The following is a 16,340-nucleotide window of genomic DNA, read 5'->3' as shown; positions in this document are numbered from 1 at the left end:
GCTCTAAGGACAGAGGCTCTAAGGACAGAGGGACTAAGGACAGAGGGACTGAGGACAGAGGGTCTGAGGACAGAGGCTCTAAGGACAGAGGCTCTAAGGACAGAGGGTCTAAGGGCAGAGGGACTAAGGACAGAGGGTCTAAGGGCAGAGGGTCTGAGGGCAGAGGGTCTAAGGACAGAGGGTCTAAGGACAGAGGATCTAAGGACAGAGGCTCTAAGCACAGAGGGACTAAGGACAGAGGGTCTAAGGGCAGAGGGTCTGAGGACAGAGGCTCTAAGGACAGAGGGTGTCGTATCGTCATTCTGATATTCTGTACACACTGTGAAGTCACTGAGACCAAGGTAACATTGTGATATTGGGCTCTCTAAATAAACATTGATTGATCCCCTTTTTTTACGTCGTCTTTGTTATAAGTGAAACATCGGTCATATATTGTTTATACCAATCAGAATAAATGTACTTGCATGTTTCAAATAAGGCCATTATTTACTTTATCTTCTGTAATCAATTGATTATGAGTCTTCATTAATAGATCCAAGAGATTGTTTTCATTCATATTTGTGAAGATATTCTTTAGTGGCTCGAGCGTTGTGTTTTTACAACCTGTGGATTTAAAAATATGTTTTTTCACGTTGAGTTACGATTGTGTTTTAACATGCCATTATAATGGAGCCAACAATCAGTACTTTGATCATTTCAACTTTTCAAGTGTGTGTCCTTGACTCTGTGTGGTAGTGCTGCCACCTGCTGGCTACTGGCTGTCAAAGTGTAGTTTTGAGTTGAGAAATCCCCACTTAAAGGTACAGTGGGGTAGGTAATTCACTTCAGAAACACTCGTTATATTCCACGGAACGCTCTGAACGTCCCGATAGCAATGAATACATGAAATGCTTTGAGAAAAAATACAAACATATCATCTGTGGAAGCCGTAGTTCTGTATAAAGCACGACCAATCATCTGAGCCGGCTAAAGTAACTGGATGGCCTACCTGCCTGTCAGTCTTCCATCTGGGCACACATTTATCTCGTGCCCTCATTGGTCATGTGCGCGTTCGTGTGTGTTGGGGGAGGGGCTCTGTGAGGAAGTGGCAGATTTGTTTCGGTTGCGTACTTTCAAATTCTATCGCTTTCTCTAGCTGGTTTCTCCATTCTTACCTGCCCTACTTTTAATACTTAAACAGTGAAGTAAAACAACAATTCAAAAGCAATTCTATCTCTAAATCTCACTGACATAAATTAAAAGCCTTGGAAAAGCCTTCACTCCTATATATTTCAAACATGTTATATTGAGGAGATTATTAGCTTGCATCACACCGATTGACATGTAATGGTTTTTTAATATATTTTAAGAATTATGCTAGGCTAAAAATCACACTTTTTCTATAAATTATGATCGCTAATGTTGGTCAAATAACCCTAAAACCTTCATACTTGTACAAATGTTCTACTAAAATGATATATCTTCACACGACAGCACTTTGGACATAGTATTTATTTCAGTCTTAAAAGTTTATAACAACTTCTGGATAACATAACATGAAAAAAACACAAAAAAATACACATTTTTTAAATCGCTCTCCCAGGTTGACATAATTAGAATTCATAAAAGCAGTTTTGAAAAAATAAAAATAACAATAAAATCACAGGAAAATAAATCTTCTCCCCTAAAACAGCTCTTAGACTTTCGGTACGTCAGGTTTGTGAACGCCTGGCGGAACGGAAACGTCACATCAGGGACTGAAACACCTGATACATGTACAGACACTTGAACGTGTGTTTCCACAGATCAGTGTGAACACTTTAACTGATTTGGGATAAAAATTCAATCCAGTGAAAGTGGATTTTAAGTTTTTTTGGGTGCGAAAACAGGCCCCCGTCAAACCCCAGGAGACCCTCTTTTTGTACAAGTTAAGCCCAGCACCTGGAAATGTTAAAAAACACAAAACAAGAAATGGAGGTTTCCTAATCGAGGAGCCAAGATTTAATTCAAATCCTTTTTTTTTTTGCACAAATATTTTCCCCTAATCATTAGACTACCTAAAAGCAACCCCCTTTATTTATCAATTCTACAATTTGAATACAAAAGCGATTGGCTTCGTTAATATCATACAAGACTGTCAGGGAAACGGCTCTGTCGGCGTTCAGTAGTTGGATTTCTTTTTGTGTGTTTGAAAACAGTGAACAATCTCCCCCACAGCCGAAATAAAGTTTATATACCTTTTAACCTCTTTTTCAAATATATATTTATTATATATAAAATACTGTTTCATTCATAAAAGCCTTACTTTGTACAAAAATCTGAGTGGATGTGTGTCAGTGAGTGTTGAATGTGTGTGTGCTAAAAAGAACCTGGAAAATGGTCGTATGACAAACAGCTGGTACCGGTTCAGGACCCTAATACACTAAAAACAAAAAAGGTGTTTTACACAATATACACATTTTATTACTTACAAAAAAAAGGAAGAAGGTGTGATGTTAGAGTCGGGCTACAGCAGGGTTAGTACCACCAGACGTTTGAACGACAGAGAAAGGACGCGGGAGGAGAGACAGTGTGAGTTTTTAGTAATAGAAAAAGGCAGTCTCACTACGGGAAGCTCGTCGTCAGTGCATCTCTCGTCTCGGATGTTCCGAAGTCAAAGTGCCCGTTTGGTAACCTCCTCATCAACAAGGCCGACAAAAACATCACATTGTTGTCGTCAAAAGTGGCTTTAAAAAAAGGGAAAGAAGGGATAAGAGTTGAATATTTGTTGTCACACATCCATCATGGCACCATTTAGTGGATCGTTGTCCTTGTCTGAGGTACTTCTTAAGAGGAACAAAGAATAAAATGTAAGATTCTTTTTTTTTTTTTTTTTGTTTAAGCTGTGTTGCACAGTAGCACCATTGTTTAAGGTGTAAGGTTGTTTCGTTTTTTTTTATCCGGGAGACAAATCCACCGATGGATCCACCTTGTCGCCATGGTGACTAACGCCCCCCCCCCCCCCCCCGTCATCCAATCATCGCGTTATTGATCGTGTGTCCCCGGTTAAAGGTGTGTTCTGTTGCCGTTTGCCGTTACGTCCTCTTCATGCAGACCACGCAGCGGCTCACACGAGTCCGCAGGTTACCCGCCTTCAGAGTCTCAGACTGGGGCTTCCTGTGAGGACAAAGGGGGGGGGGGGTATGGTTAAAATATGGATATGGGTGTAAGTGTGTTGAGATATATCATTTTGTAAAGCACCTTGAAGTGCCTGGTGCTGAAAGGTGCTGTATAAATAAACTTGCCTTGCCTTGCACATACAGCATAGATTGAGATGTGTTTGAGGGTAGATAATATTTCCCAACAGAGATTGTCAGGGTTCATACACTTTTTCACCAATGACTTCTCCATGACCTTTACCTAATTGTCCATGACCAAAGACACGACTCTTTCTCAGCGGAACCAATGGGAATGGTTTATTTTAACACGGAACAGGAAAATACGGTCTGAAACATGCATCTAAAACAATCCAATCGTAGGCTTACTAGCTTCTACTAATTAAAATCTCTCACCAGCAAAACACCTCGTCAGTTAAATGCCATTTTACGTTTCATTACTACGATACAGTATGTATTATCATTATAGTATTACTATTTCGGCGATTAGATAAAATATAAATTATATTGTTTTCCAGAACTTTCCCAGGGCCAGGAATTAGCATTTTGAATTTCCATGACTTTTCCAGGTTTTTTAATGCCCGTAAGAAGAACCCTGGGTAGGATACAGAAACCCTAAAGATATCATATCAGTCTAACTATTACACACAGGTTGAGATGCGTTTGCGTACCTGAACATCTCGGAGGGTTCCACCGTGGCCAGCCAGAAGCTGTAGGAGTTCCCGTAGTAGTTGCACGTTCCTCTGCCGTGGCACTCGATGAAGGGGGCGCTGCGAAACTCCTCCAGACAGGAGCCGGGGGAGGCCAGAGCCTGACCCGAACCCTCTGCACCGGCACTGGTGTGCTGGGGGGGAGAGGGGGAGAGTTAGGCATGTCTACCGTCATGTGAAGGGGAATTCCTCTCTATATTCCGCACAGTCATACCTAAAACTGTTCAGCTTTCCTACGACTAAATTCCGATCTATGTTGCATCAGGAGTCAGAGCGTTCAGAGCTCCCTTTCTCTGGAACCAACTTCCTGTTTTAATCAGAGAGACAGGGGGTGTTTCTCAATGTCGAGGACGCTTCCTTGGTAGGACATGTCTTCAGAAGCGAGGCGAGAATCCTTCCGAGCCTCGGAAAACGAAGAATGGTGGAACAGGCGTGCGTCATGTGCGAGGCCCCGCCTTAAATGGAGCGCGATTTCCGCCAAAGATTTGGAAATTGGTCCGTGTGCAAAGCATTGTGGGGATTTTAAGGCCGCGGAGGATACACATGTGCAGCCTCGAAATGTCTCGCTACGAAGGACGCCGGGCTCGGTAGAATTCCAAGGAGCCTGGACATTGGAACAGTCCTTCGGCGGGACTCGATGACGAAGCATCCTTGAAACAGTGGCTCTGGAGCATCCTTCCTTTTATGGTATTCATTTTATTTGTATGGTAATTAATTTAAATGTATTTTTATTGTCTTTTGTTGTAACTTATTTTATTTAGTTTGATTTCTATTTGTATTCCACACACTATCTATCGTGTCTTCTCATGTTGCTGTAACTCCATCATATACGATGTTGTTGTTTATGTAGACAAACGTGTTTTGTGATATTGGGCTGTACAAATAAAGTTTGATTTGATGAAGTTTGATTAATATTTTTGCGTAAATGTATATTTTCTTTTTTTAATGCTATTTTATTTCTATTTGAGATGTTTACATTTTGGATTGTTTATTTCTTGTAATGTACAATGCCTTGTCTTTTGATGCTGCAACGCAAACCTTTCCCAAATTCGGTTCTTATCTTTTTTTTTTTTTTCCTTTTTTGTATATTTATATTTCTTGTGAACCTTTCCTCTTATTTTTTTAACAGTTTTTAAATTAGGTTGTGAACACTTTTTAAATCCTTAACAAGCTTTTATAAGACATGAGATGAACAGGGTGACTGTGACCGGTTGCTTGCCAAATAGTGAGCCCACATCTATCTGTACTGCTAAGCCTTATATTGGCTACCTAGCTTACTTGGTCTTCTTCATCAGCCAGCATCCTTGGTATCTGTTGCTCACTGAGTTCTCGCTAAGTAGCCAATATAAGGCTTAGTCCTCTTGCCAAATAGTGAGCCTGTGAAAGGGTAGTCTTATTGTAAAGTTGTTATATATACTTATTCCATCTTACCATCATGAAGGAGTATCCGATCCACAGGGCCTCCCAGTTGGAGGGGCAGGCGGGGATCTGGATGGTTTGACTGTGCACTGCGATCACCATGGCTGGAGCTTCACACACCGAGCACCTGCACATAAACACGTCACGTTACACACCTCGTATTTCCCCTCGAGCCAACTGGGCATTCCACAGAGCATGTCTCAAAGCGGGCGAACAAATCTTCACTCAAGAGAGAAGTGGAGTAACAATGTAATACTGCTGAACACCAGGCAAAGAAAATCCACACGGAAAATAAAAAATAAACATATTAATGAATGAACTATGTATGTCTTCATGTGTGCATATGTATAATTGTGTCTGTGGACTGTGTATATATAGGATATATATCTTTTTTGTATTCAGGATTGTATTGTAACGGTATTTTCATTCATAAAAAAAAATATATATATATCTGGACCCTGAGTCTGTAATAAAGTTTTCATTCATTAATTCTCTGTCTTTGACTGTGCCCTCTTTCTCGTCTCCTTCCCTACCTGCTGATGAAAGGCTTGATGCCCTCCCCGGTGATGGGGGCCATGGAGCTGGGCATGGGCTCGGGTGTGGACAGCCAATAGGAGTAGTCGTTGCGGGAGGCGAAGTTACAGACGTTGTTGATGTTGCAGAACATGAAGGGCATGGTGCTGAAGCGGCGCAGACAACTGCCGGCCGAACCTGCGGAGGAGGAGGAGGAGGAGGAGGAGGAGGAGGAGGAGGAAGAAGAAGAAGAAGAAAAGAGTCCAATTTAATGCTGAGGAATCAGGTTTTTCCTACATCCAGGGCGCATCTTCAGCACTTAATGAAAGCTAATGTACTTTCAGGTTGTTGTTGTTGTTGTTGTTGTTGTTGTTGTTGTTGTTGATGGTGTTATTGTGCTCAGGTGTCTTTATGTGCTCTTGTATGTTTTGTTAAAATGCCACCAACCTGCCCGGGACTGCAGATGCAAATTGGTCTCTAAGGTTACCACTGTCAACACGATGGACTCAAGACTCTGTACTAGTATGCACTTGTCTTGTAACTCCTATATCACTAAATAAATAAATAACTAAATAAATAAATACATTTTATTCTACATATGTATTTTGTAATTGCTGTTCTCTAATTTGTATGTTTCTAATGTACTTCTAGTCGTTGTATTGTACATGTCGTGTGTAGCAGAAGGTCCCGTACCGAGGTCCTGCCCGTGCGCGCGCTCGTTGCCCTGCACGTAGAGCAGGGAGTACCCGTCGTAGATGGGGCTGGTTCCCTCGGGGCAGTACGGCACTTCGTGTCCCTGACTGTGGCGAGTGATCAGGAAGCCGTGGGCTGCAGACCCTGATCCTGGAGGACCGGGGAGACCCTGAGGACCGTCAGAACCAGTGGGGCCGGGGATACCGCGCGTGCCTGGGATCAGGGGGAAACACGTGGTTTAGAAAAGTGGGAGCTGTGGTGAGGGGTCTTAATTTATAACAACCAGGGCCCCTGGGAGACACACACACACACACACACACACACACACACACACACACACACACACACACACACACACACACACACACACACACGGGACACATGTTGATGTAGAAGAGACATAAAAAGTGGATTATAGGTGACCTTTAAATTAGTTAAACTTCACTCACCGGGGCTGCCGGCGGGGCCCGTGTCTCCCTTCCTGCCGTTGGGTCCGCTGAAGCCCGGAGGCCCATCAGCACCAGAATCTCCGGGGCCACCAGGCTGACCTGAGAACAGCCAGAGAGAGGAGATGAACAAAACAAATCGGAACTACTTCTTGAGAGGTTTTTTGTGGCATTTGACCAATTTCTATATGTGTCCTTCTTTATTCATCTGTGCGTGAATGTATTTAAAATTACTTACTTTATTTTCTAGTACATGTTCAAAAAGTATATTGTTTTCCTTAAATGTTTATAATAATAATAATACATTTTATTTTTAGGCGCCTTTCATGACACCCAAGGACACCGTACTTTTAAAAAAAAAAAAAAATATTACATTATTGTCTCTGCATTGGATTATAATCGGATAGGGTAAAAACTTACGTCTGAAAGCAGAAGTCTAGGGCAAATAATTGCAAGTCTCTTCAGTGTGAATGTCCCAAAATGATTTAAAAAGAAATAGAAGTGACATTTTGAAATAAAAATCTAATTTTGAGAAAAAGGAATTCTATGAAAAAAAGCATATTTTGAAGAAAAAAAGGCAAATTCTGAGAAAAAAGTCATATTTGAGATGCATTGTGGGACATGTAGTTTATGGGCAACGTGGTTCTGTAGCATGTAACCGTATAATAAACATATTATATTCTTTGCAAGCTCTTGTGGGGCCACATAAAATGAAGTCGCGGGCCGAATGTGGCCCCCGGGCCTTGAGTTTGACACCCCTGTCTTATGGTAATGCCAATAAAGCTATTTGACTTGAATTGAATCGAGTGTTGTTATTGGATTTATTATTGATTATTGATTGACCACAGTCGTAGAAACTCAAAGCCAAAAGAAACCTGAAATAGTCAAAAGTAAAATAAAATTGAAAAGATGTAATTGCTGTTGTCTAATGTACTTTAGTACTGTTGTGCTTTTAGTTGTACATGTTGTGTATTCATCTCAAAGAAAGAGTCCATGTTCCCTCACCTGTAAGTCCCTCACGCCCAGGAGAACCAGGTGATCCTCGACCTCCAGGCAGGCCCGAGGATCCGGGGGGTCCGCGCTCTCCCTTCACCACGATGGGAGTGGGAGAAAGACCGGCGTCACCAGGAGGGCCTGAGAATCAAATGTTATAACAAATAAATCAGTTTGAAATAATTTTGCAATCCCAATTTGAGATCCCACATACTTTGAGGCGCTTAATATCTAAATATTTGGTGTTAGATTGAAAGACATTTCAGTTCCAGTTAAGGCTGTACATGTGATCACCCACCGGGGCCTCCGGCATCTCCAGGATCTCCGTTAAGGCCGCTGCCGCCAGGAAGTCCAGATTCTCCCTTTGATCCTGGAAGAAACACGAGGACATTAATGTTGGGGCTTCGCTTTTGGTTATTCAACAAGACATCAATACAAATGGGCGTAAAAACTGTCGTACTGTTCCAATATCTGTACTACTGTAGCTGTGTACTTGGCAGGATGTGTGATGACCTCGAATTAATTAACATGATGACTCAGCCTCTATGGAAAGAGACATGCTCATTCCTGACGTGGAGCTAATCTGAAGTAAACATTGAATACTGCTTTCTATTCTTCCATCTTGTGACTGTGTAACTCCCTCTCTTGGATATCAGCGTGTGAAGGACACTGCTCAGGAACTAGCTGATGCTCTGGATGTGATGACTCCTTCCAGATTTTGATAAAAAGTCTGAATTTTGAGGAAAAGTCTGAATTTTTATTAAGTCAGAATTTTGAGATTTTGAGAAAAAAAGTCAGGATTTTGTGAAAAAGTCAGAATTTTGAGATTTTGAGAAAAAAAGTCAGGATTTTGTGAAAAAGTCAGAATTTTGAAATGTTGAGAAAAAGTCAATTATTTTTGTAAAAGTCAGATTTTTTTGCTAATGTCAATTTTTTAGGAAAAAGTCAGATTTTTCCGATTTAGCGAAAAACTCAGTATTTTGTACGTGACAGGATGTATGATTTTCTACAAAAAAACGGTATTCCTCCATCTTGTGACTGTGTAGCTCCCTCTCTTGGATATCAGCATGTGAAGGACACTGCTCAGGAACTCGCTGATGCTCTGTACGTGATGACTACTTCCATTCTGGAGAGGACCACAGATACACGGATCCTGAGGCTGAAGCTCAAGCCGGAGACGAGTGATATTTTTCTAACAGTTAGTCAAAAGAAAAGTGGACGAACCAGGGAAACCAGGAACGCCGGGAAGACCGATATCTCCCTTCAAACCAGAGCCGCCGTTAAGACCAGATGTACCCTGGGAAATAAAAACAGTTACATCTCCGTCCCTTTTCTCATCCCGACTACAAGTGAACAGGATTAGAAAAATTATCTTACTGGGAATCCGGGACCACCACTCTCTCCCTTCTGTCCTCCAAAGCCTGGCTGACCAAGAGCGCCGGGAATACCCTTATCTCCCTTAATGCCGCCACTTCCTGGGGGACCACGAGGACCCTGGGGCCCACCTTGACCTTCACAGGCGAACGGAAGAAAGGAAAAAGTCAGAAGCAATTTTGCAGACAAGTTTCCTCTCTTTGTATTCTCACCAGGCTCAGTTCAGCTTCCATTCATCGTGTCAAAAGTGGGATTTCCGGTATTTTATCAACATATTCAGATGTTTTGTTGCTATTGGTTGACAGACTTAGCTTTTCTTCATGTCGATTAATAACTGAAAACGTAGTCGTCAACCATATTCTAACTTTTTATTTTGTAACTGTTTTAATGGAAACTGAACTGAGCGTTTTTTTCTTGAGTCAAAGCCTGCACTTACTCTTAAATACTATACATGTAATAATTATACATCTAACACAAAGATAATATCATGTCAACTACAATTTCATTCAAGGAAAACTAGTTTCACAACCCAATTTTTACTGGCTAAGAAATTCATAATAGTAGATAAAATATCATAGTAATGTTACTAGCTTCTTCAATAATTCAAGATTATTTGTTTCCTGTAGAGCAGCTTTACCTCAGAGAAAACTTTCTACATCAAACTTTCTACATAAAACAACACAATTCTTCCCCATTAAGAATGGCAGTAAAACGTCCACATGAAACTCATTAGTAAAACAATTGCAGTAAATTATGATTGTGAGCAGTCTTGAGTGTCCAGCCTGTCCTGTAGGGTAAAGACATGGTAAAAAACAAACACACCTTTTCACTTATTCTCACACAGTATACCACACATGACACATATATAAGACAGCATGTATTAAAACCACCCTGGAGTCTAACCTGAAGGACCTAGGTTTCCCAGAATTCCCAGGTAAAACGGAGCCGGGTTGACGGCACAACAATTGCAAAAAAAGAAGAGGGGGTTTAGAGAGAAGCAAGCTTCAGTACAGAAACACAAGTCACACTAAACAAGATGCATTGCCTTTAACAAGAGAGGAGGTATTCACTAAGGGTTAAAGATACTGACACTGTGCAGCTGTCGTTAAAGTGCTAAGGTAAAAGTGCTACGGCCTCAACATTTGCTCCAAGCTAAAGGTTAAGTTAATGAATTATATTAATCCCCTGGAGGTTACACGGTAGAAAAATATACTAATTTGTGTTCTAAAATAAATAAACTATCCATCTATAGTGCTATCGTGAAGTCAAAATGTATCATTTCGACGAAATAGCTGCAAAACCAGTGAGATTCCCCATCATCCTCATCCTTTGTTTAGTGCTAATTAGCTAATGTAGCATGCTAACATGCTAAACTAGCACAGGGGACATTTTACAGCCGGTAATCAGTAATTATTTTTAACTGATGTGTAATGCCTGTAAATCTGCTGCTGTGACACACTGCCAATTTGGGATGAATAACGTAGATCTAATATTATCTAATCCAGTGCTTCTCAAAGTGTGGCCCGTGAGCGCCCCCTAGTGGTCCGCGAGTATATTGGTAACATTTCACATTTATTGATAAATTAATTAATTGAGTTTTCCGCACTCTCCCGGGAATATCTCCGCAATGGAGCGAGCTTAAGTTTCACTTTTGATTGCATGATATAGCCCCGCGCAACACCTTCGTCACACATGTTGCCACTTGTTTGTACCACTTTCAGGCAATTTGTAATCTGTTCTAGAAAAACGATGTGATTTTGGATATTTGTGGAGTTAGGTGGTCCGCGAGTGTTTTTTTATTGGTTAAGTGTCCTTGGTGTGAAAAAGTTTGAGAAACACTGATCTAATCTAATCATCTGCATGTTAACATTGTAATTTTTAGCGTTGTCATTGTTAGCATGTAGCATTTAGCATTGCTCAAGTCACAGAGCTAGCGTGGATGTATTTTCTACCAAGTGACCCTCAGAAAGAACTGAGCTTGGAGGACATTTTGGATTTAAGAGATACTGCTTGTTGCCATCACTAACACTTTAAAGTACCAGTATATTTAAATACAAATAATGCTTACAAACAACACATTTCAGTGAAATCCAACAAAACTACAATTATAGTATGTGACAGTAAAAGTAAAATCATTGATTTTCAAGGTGAGTTAGTTTAATTATGATGTGGTTTCGTGCACAAATTATAAGATATTGTATGCATAACACATTCTGCATATTATATTTGAATTGTACAGAATGATTCATGTTAAGATTGCCAGAAAACTGTGAGTTTAAAATTACTACAGTGGATTATGTTTTTTTTATCATGATTTATTTTTCATAAAAAGGTGCTTACTTGTTAAAAGGGTGCATTAAACTATCATCAGAGTGCATGGAAAGTGAAAGAAAGGAGAAATAAAGGTAAATGCAGAAGTGTGTTCCCTTTAGATCAGAGAGTGTACAAAGTCAGACAGTGGTTCTGTAAAACGTGCAGCAGACGTTTCAACGTCGTTCATCTGACCTGTTGGACCTGCAGCGGCGGACAGTCATCACACGAGGGGGCGGGGCCACAGGAAACACAGGTGGTGAAATACACATAGCTTCATTTTGTCACCCGGACACCCAGAAAAACACTCGAGTGTTTCTTCAAAAGCCTAACACAGTGCCGGTGTGTGGACAGCGCTGACATTTACTTTCAAAGGAATCGATATTGTGAATAAAAGGACACAAGATATTAATGTTAAGGCTTATAGTGTGTTTGAGTTGCTAAAAAATGACTTCTAATCTTTTACGTTTTCTAATTGTCTTTTTATTGAAAACCATCGCACTGGATGGTTGTATCTTCCTAAGGTGTGTGTCAGGGAGGTCCACCATATCCAGCAGTGTGTTAGGTGTACCTTCAACTTTTATGTGTGTGTGTGTGTGTGTGTGTGTGTGTGTGTGTGTGTGTGTGTGTGTGTGTGTGTGTGTGTGTGTGTGTGTGTGTGTGTGTGTGTGTGTGTGTGTGTGTGTGTTGGGACAGACAGTGTCCATGCAGATGGCTGATTTGGTGGGACAGAAAACACAAGACAGCAAAGCTTGAAGCAAACCCAAAAGCTCAACTTTTAACTTAAAGTTATTGTAACAAAAATATCCGATCCAAAAGATAAGATAGTTGTCTTAGTGTCAACCAGTTATTTTGATTTGTTCTTTTTACATGACAGATTATCTTAGTTTTAAAGTGTTGGTAATTAATACTTATTTTTGATAGTTTCTATGTTTAGTCAATTAGCTTTGAGATAATTGACAAAATGGCGGCTGTGTACTGAAACCCGTTAAATAAAATGTACAAAACCTAACTTTAAGATGCAAGTAGAGTTTTTCTTTGTCTCAGGCTCAGCTGTTTCACACCAACATTTCAATGATCCAACACGACCACACACACACACACACACACACACACACACACACTGGTTACAATGAAAACACACATGAACAGTACATCATGGCCGTGGAGAGACGGCTGGATTACAGCTTTCCTCATTGTGGGATCGGGAAGAAGGGGACAAGGTGTGAGGGAGACATGAGGACGAATGAAATGGTGGATAAAACACAAATAACTGGACGATGTCGAGACAACAAAGTGCTGTAAACACATGCTCAGTTTGGGGTCAAACTCCCGTGACAAGCAGTGATTGGCGCGTGACGAGCACCACGACAATTCCTGGTGAAAATGGATTTGGATCATCCGTGCTCAGTGCTGTCGACAGGTGGTGCTCAAACAGTGATACAACGTCCATGCAAATCAACTGACATGGAGATGGAAGCATTCACGTTAACAAGTGCGGTTTCTGCCGTTTGCTGCCTGGCTTTCGTCGGTTAGGAAAACCAGCTACATTTTAAATAATCTTAATGTAATGTATTTTATTTAGTTTGTAAATATAATGTTTGTATTGAAAATTACGTACATGATTCTGCAGGTTTTGTACGTTTGAGGCGAATAACTACACGCTGCATAAGGCGGACATTTATTTATCTATTAAAAAGAATAATCATAGCTTTTACACTTTTACAGACCTGTTTGTAATACACTCCAACAACTGCATATTAAGACTATTCTAGGTGTGAAATATACCAACATATCCATTTAGATATTCTTTAAGATTCGATCGGAATTTACAAGAAATAAAAACATAATTGTACGAGATTTTCTGTGAAATTTTGTTATAAATTTGCACAAAAATCCTCAATTATTTTTTTAATATCAACGAACCACGTCGAATAATTTAGCCAAGTTTGATCAACCCTAACTTTTCCCAGATGCCATCCCAATGGATGCTTTTCTCTGAACATTACCACCCCTCAAACCAGCCCTCAAATCAGAAAACCAGGCAGCAATTTTTCTGGCGGCACACGCGGAGACAAATACGTATTTTCAAATGCTTTACCTGCTCTTCCGGGGGGTCCAGGGGGTCCTGAGAGTCCTTTGGGGCCCTGCAGAGCTAGACCTGGAGACCCTGAAGGGCCACTGTTGCCTGAGGGACCAGGGTTTCCGGGAAAACCAGCATCTCCCTTAGATCCGGGAAAACCAGGAGTGCCAGATGGGCCAGCACCACCGGAGTCTCCCTTTGAGCCTGAGAGGGAAATAAAGTAAAGATAGTTAGGGTTTTTTATATTTTATTCCCTTTTTATCACCACTGTGAAAAAGCGCTTCGAAATCAAATGTATTATTATTATTATTATTATTATTATTATTATTATTATCTTAGGGCTGCTGTCCACAAATTAAGAAGGTCATTAGTTGGTGGTAAAATACACATGGCTTTTGTCACCCATTTTGTTTTTTCAAAAGCCTAACACCGTGCTGGTGTGTGGACAGTGCTGACATTTTCTCGCAAAAAAAAAATCAATATTGTGAATAAAAGAAAACAAGTTATTAATTTTGAGGTTTAGAGTGTGTTTGAGTTACTAAAAATATGACTTCTAATCTGGGACAACATTTTTTATTACATTTGAAGTCCCAACACATTGCACTGGATGCTTGTATATTCCTAAGGTGTGTGTGTGTGTGTGTGTGTGTGTGTGTGTGTGTGTGTGTGTGTGTGTGTGTGTGTGTGTGTGTGTGTGTGTGTGTGTGTGTGTGTGTGTGTGTGTGTGTGTGTGTGTGTGTGTCCATTATCATTCAGTGGGTTGTTGCTCACCGGGCAATCCTGGAAGTCCGGAAGCCCCGGGTCCACCGTAACCTGGAAGACCTGGAGGAGACGGGAAACAGAAGTTAAATTAGTCAAAACTGTTAGGGATGGGAATAAAAAAGGTTTTAATAATAAAATAAATGTTCAAATAAATATAGAATTTGTCCAATTTAATGAACGGGTGACCACAGTTTGAAAACTCAAGGTTTAATGTTGGAATTGCATGTGGTTAAGCATTGAGCTAGTTGACACCGCCCTCACTAACCTGGTCGAAACATTTCCACACGTTACTCCGTTTTGACGCCATGTTTGTCGTGTAGGACTCTCCGTTAAAGCGTAACGTTACACATGTTTAAGATATTTAAAATGGCACTGTCGTATACATTTAATTAATCCATTTGATAATATGTAATCAACTCAGGCCCCCCTCACATAAACATAAAATAAATTACAATAGAAATATTCATAACTCATATTCGAAAACCTGAACCATTTTGAATATTCGATCAGTCATTCCCATCCCTACGAAATATGTTATCAATTTTAATTTAAAGTGTAGTTTTTCTTCTTATCGGTGGTCTCACCTGGGTCTCCTTTGACTCCAGCTGGTCCTGGGATCCCGTCCCGACCCGCCTGACCCTTGTCTCCGGGTTGTCCTGGACCTCCTGATCTTCCAGACTCTCCTGGTCTACCTGGAGCTCCAGTGAGACCGGGACCACCGGAACCGCCGTCCAGACCCTTAGGACCGGGAGTACCGGGAGAACCTGAGAAGAGACAACGCATCTGTTAATGTTGCTCCGTATCAATAGCATTGAAAATATGCATTGAGTGCACTTTTTCCACCCATGTTTTCTACATTTCAAGCAAATACAGAAAAAGAAGTACAGTCAAGTAAAGAGGTACAAAATAAAAAATAAAAAATTCATCAATATATCACAGGTCTCATATATATACAGAACCTGTCTCTGATTGGCTGAAACTCCAAACAGATCATTGCAGCATTACCCATAATCCCCTCTGTTTCAGCCCTGTTTCCAAAGTGCTGATTCTCTGTCTGTTACTTTAGATGAAAATAAGGAGCCCCTCCCCACGCCCCTCTGAGAGACATCTGGTTACAAAGAACTCAATGGAGCTCTCGGTTACCTTGGTTGCTGATTGGCCAATGGCTACACAAGACCAAACATCGTTATGACATCATAAAGTGGCCAAAATCTAATCAGCTCATTTTCAGACAGGTTTTTATAGCAATGGATCAAAAAGAGAGAGAGTCTTTGTTCCCGAGGGGACACGTGTTTAAGTATAATAGGTGACCTTTAAAGCTTGATTCAAACTTCAGACGTACCTTGGAATCCTGGCAGTCCGGAGTCCCCTTTGGACCCTGGTCCTCCTGGTCCTCCTGGTTGACCTGAAGATCCTGGAGTTCCTTTAAGTCCTGAATTTCCCGGGAAGCCTGGCTGACCCGGTTCACCCTGTGGGACACATTTCGAAAAGATTAAAAGCTGACCTAAAATGAAACCGGCACACCTTGAGAAGTTGAATAAAAAAATAAAACATTGATTCCACCTTCAGATATCAAAAACAAATTATATTACTAACAATACGTAAATAAAATGGCAGGTAAAAACGGATCAGTAAGTACAAATATAAATAAGAATATATGTACGAATAAATAAAAACTTTAAAAGATAATTTCCCGCTATCAGGTCGGGAGTGTTTGGAAGTTGTTGAAATAATCGATCAACATTGCCATTTCTTATAAAAACCGCCTACAGACCCTTTAAGAGCATATTTTACCGTCTCAAGCTTCAGAAAGAATTCCAGGTCTTTAAGCCAAACAGAGTGAAATGGGAAAGGACTAGGGGTGGGAATCACAGGCCCCCCACGATACGATACTATCGCGATA

The 16,340-nt window shown here is 40.8% G+C and overlaps 1 protein-coding gene across 1 annotated transcript in view; it reads right to left on the bottom strand.

Moving 5' to 3' along the window:
• Positions 1-1,472: 1,472 nt before the first annotated feature.
• col4a5 (collagen, type IV, alpha 5 (Alport syndrome)) overlaps positions 1,473-16,340 on the bottom strand; it is a 68,055-nt gene continuing 53,187 nt past the window's right edge. The window contains 14 exon segments of the mRNA XM_071206492.1: positions 1,473-3,135; positions 3,806-3,978; positions 5,276-5,390; positions 5,797-5,974; positions 6,470-6,682; positions 6,919-7,017; positions 7,921-8,049; positions 8,207-8,278; positions 9,133-9,205; positions 9,286-9,419; positions 13,694-13,879; positions 14,447-14,497; positions 15,022-15,201; positions 15,780-15,906. Coding sequence (XP_071062593.1) covers positions 3,054-3,135; positions 3,806-3,978; positions 5,276-5,390; positions 5,797-5,974; positions 6,470-6,682; positions 6,919-7,017; positions 7,921-8,049; positions 8,207-8,278; positions 9,133-9,205; positions 9,286-9,419; positions 13,694-13,879; positions 14,447-14,497; positions 15,022-15,201; positions 15,780-15,906 — 1,812 coding nt within the window. The 3' untranslated portion in view covers positions 1,473-3,053.

The sequence above is a fragment of the Pseudochaenichthys georgianus genome, chromosome 18 (assembly GCF_902827115.2).
Source record: "Pseudochaenichthys georgianus chromosome 18, fPseGeo1.2, whole genome shotgun sequence".
NCBI classification, from domain to species: Eukaryota; Metazoa; Chordata; class Actinopteri; order Perciformes; family Channichthyidae; genus Pseudochaenichthys; species Pseudochaenichthys georgianus.
The sequence above is the reverse complement of the archived record's forward strand: the minus strand, read 5'-3'. Positions and strand labels throughout refer to the sequence as shown.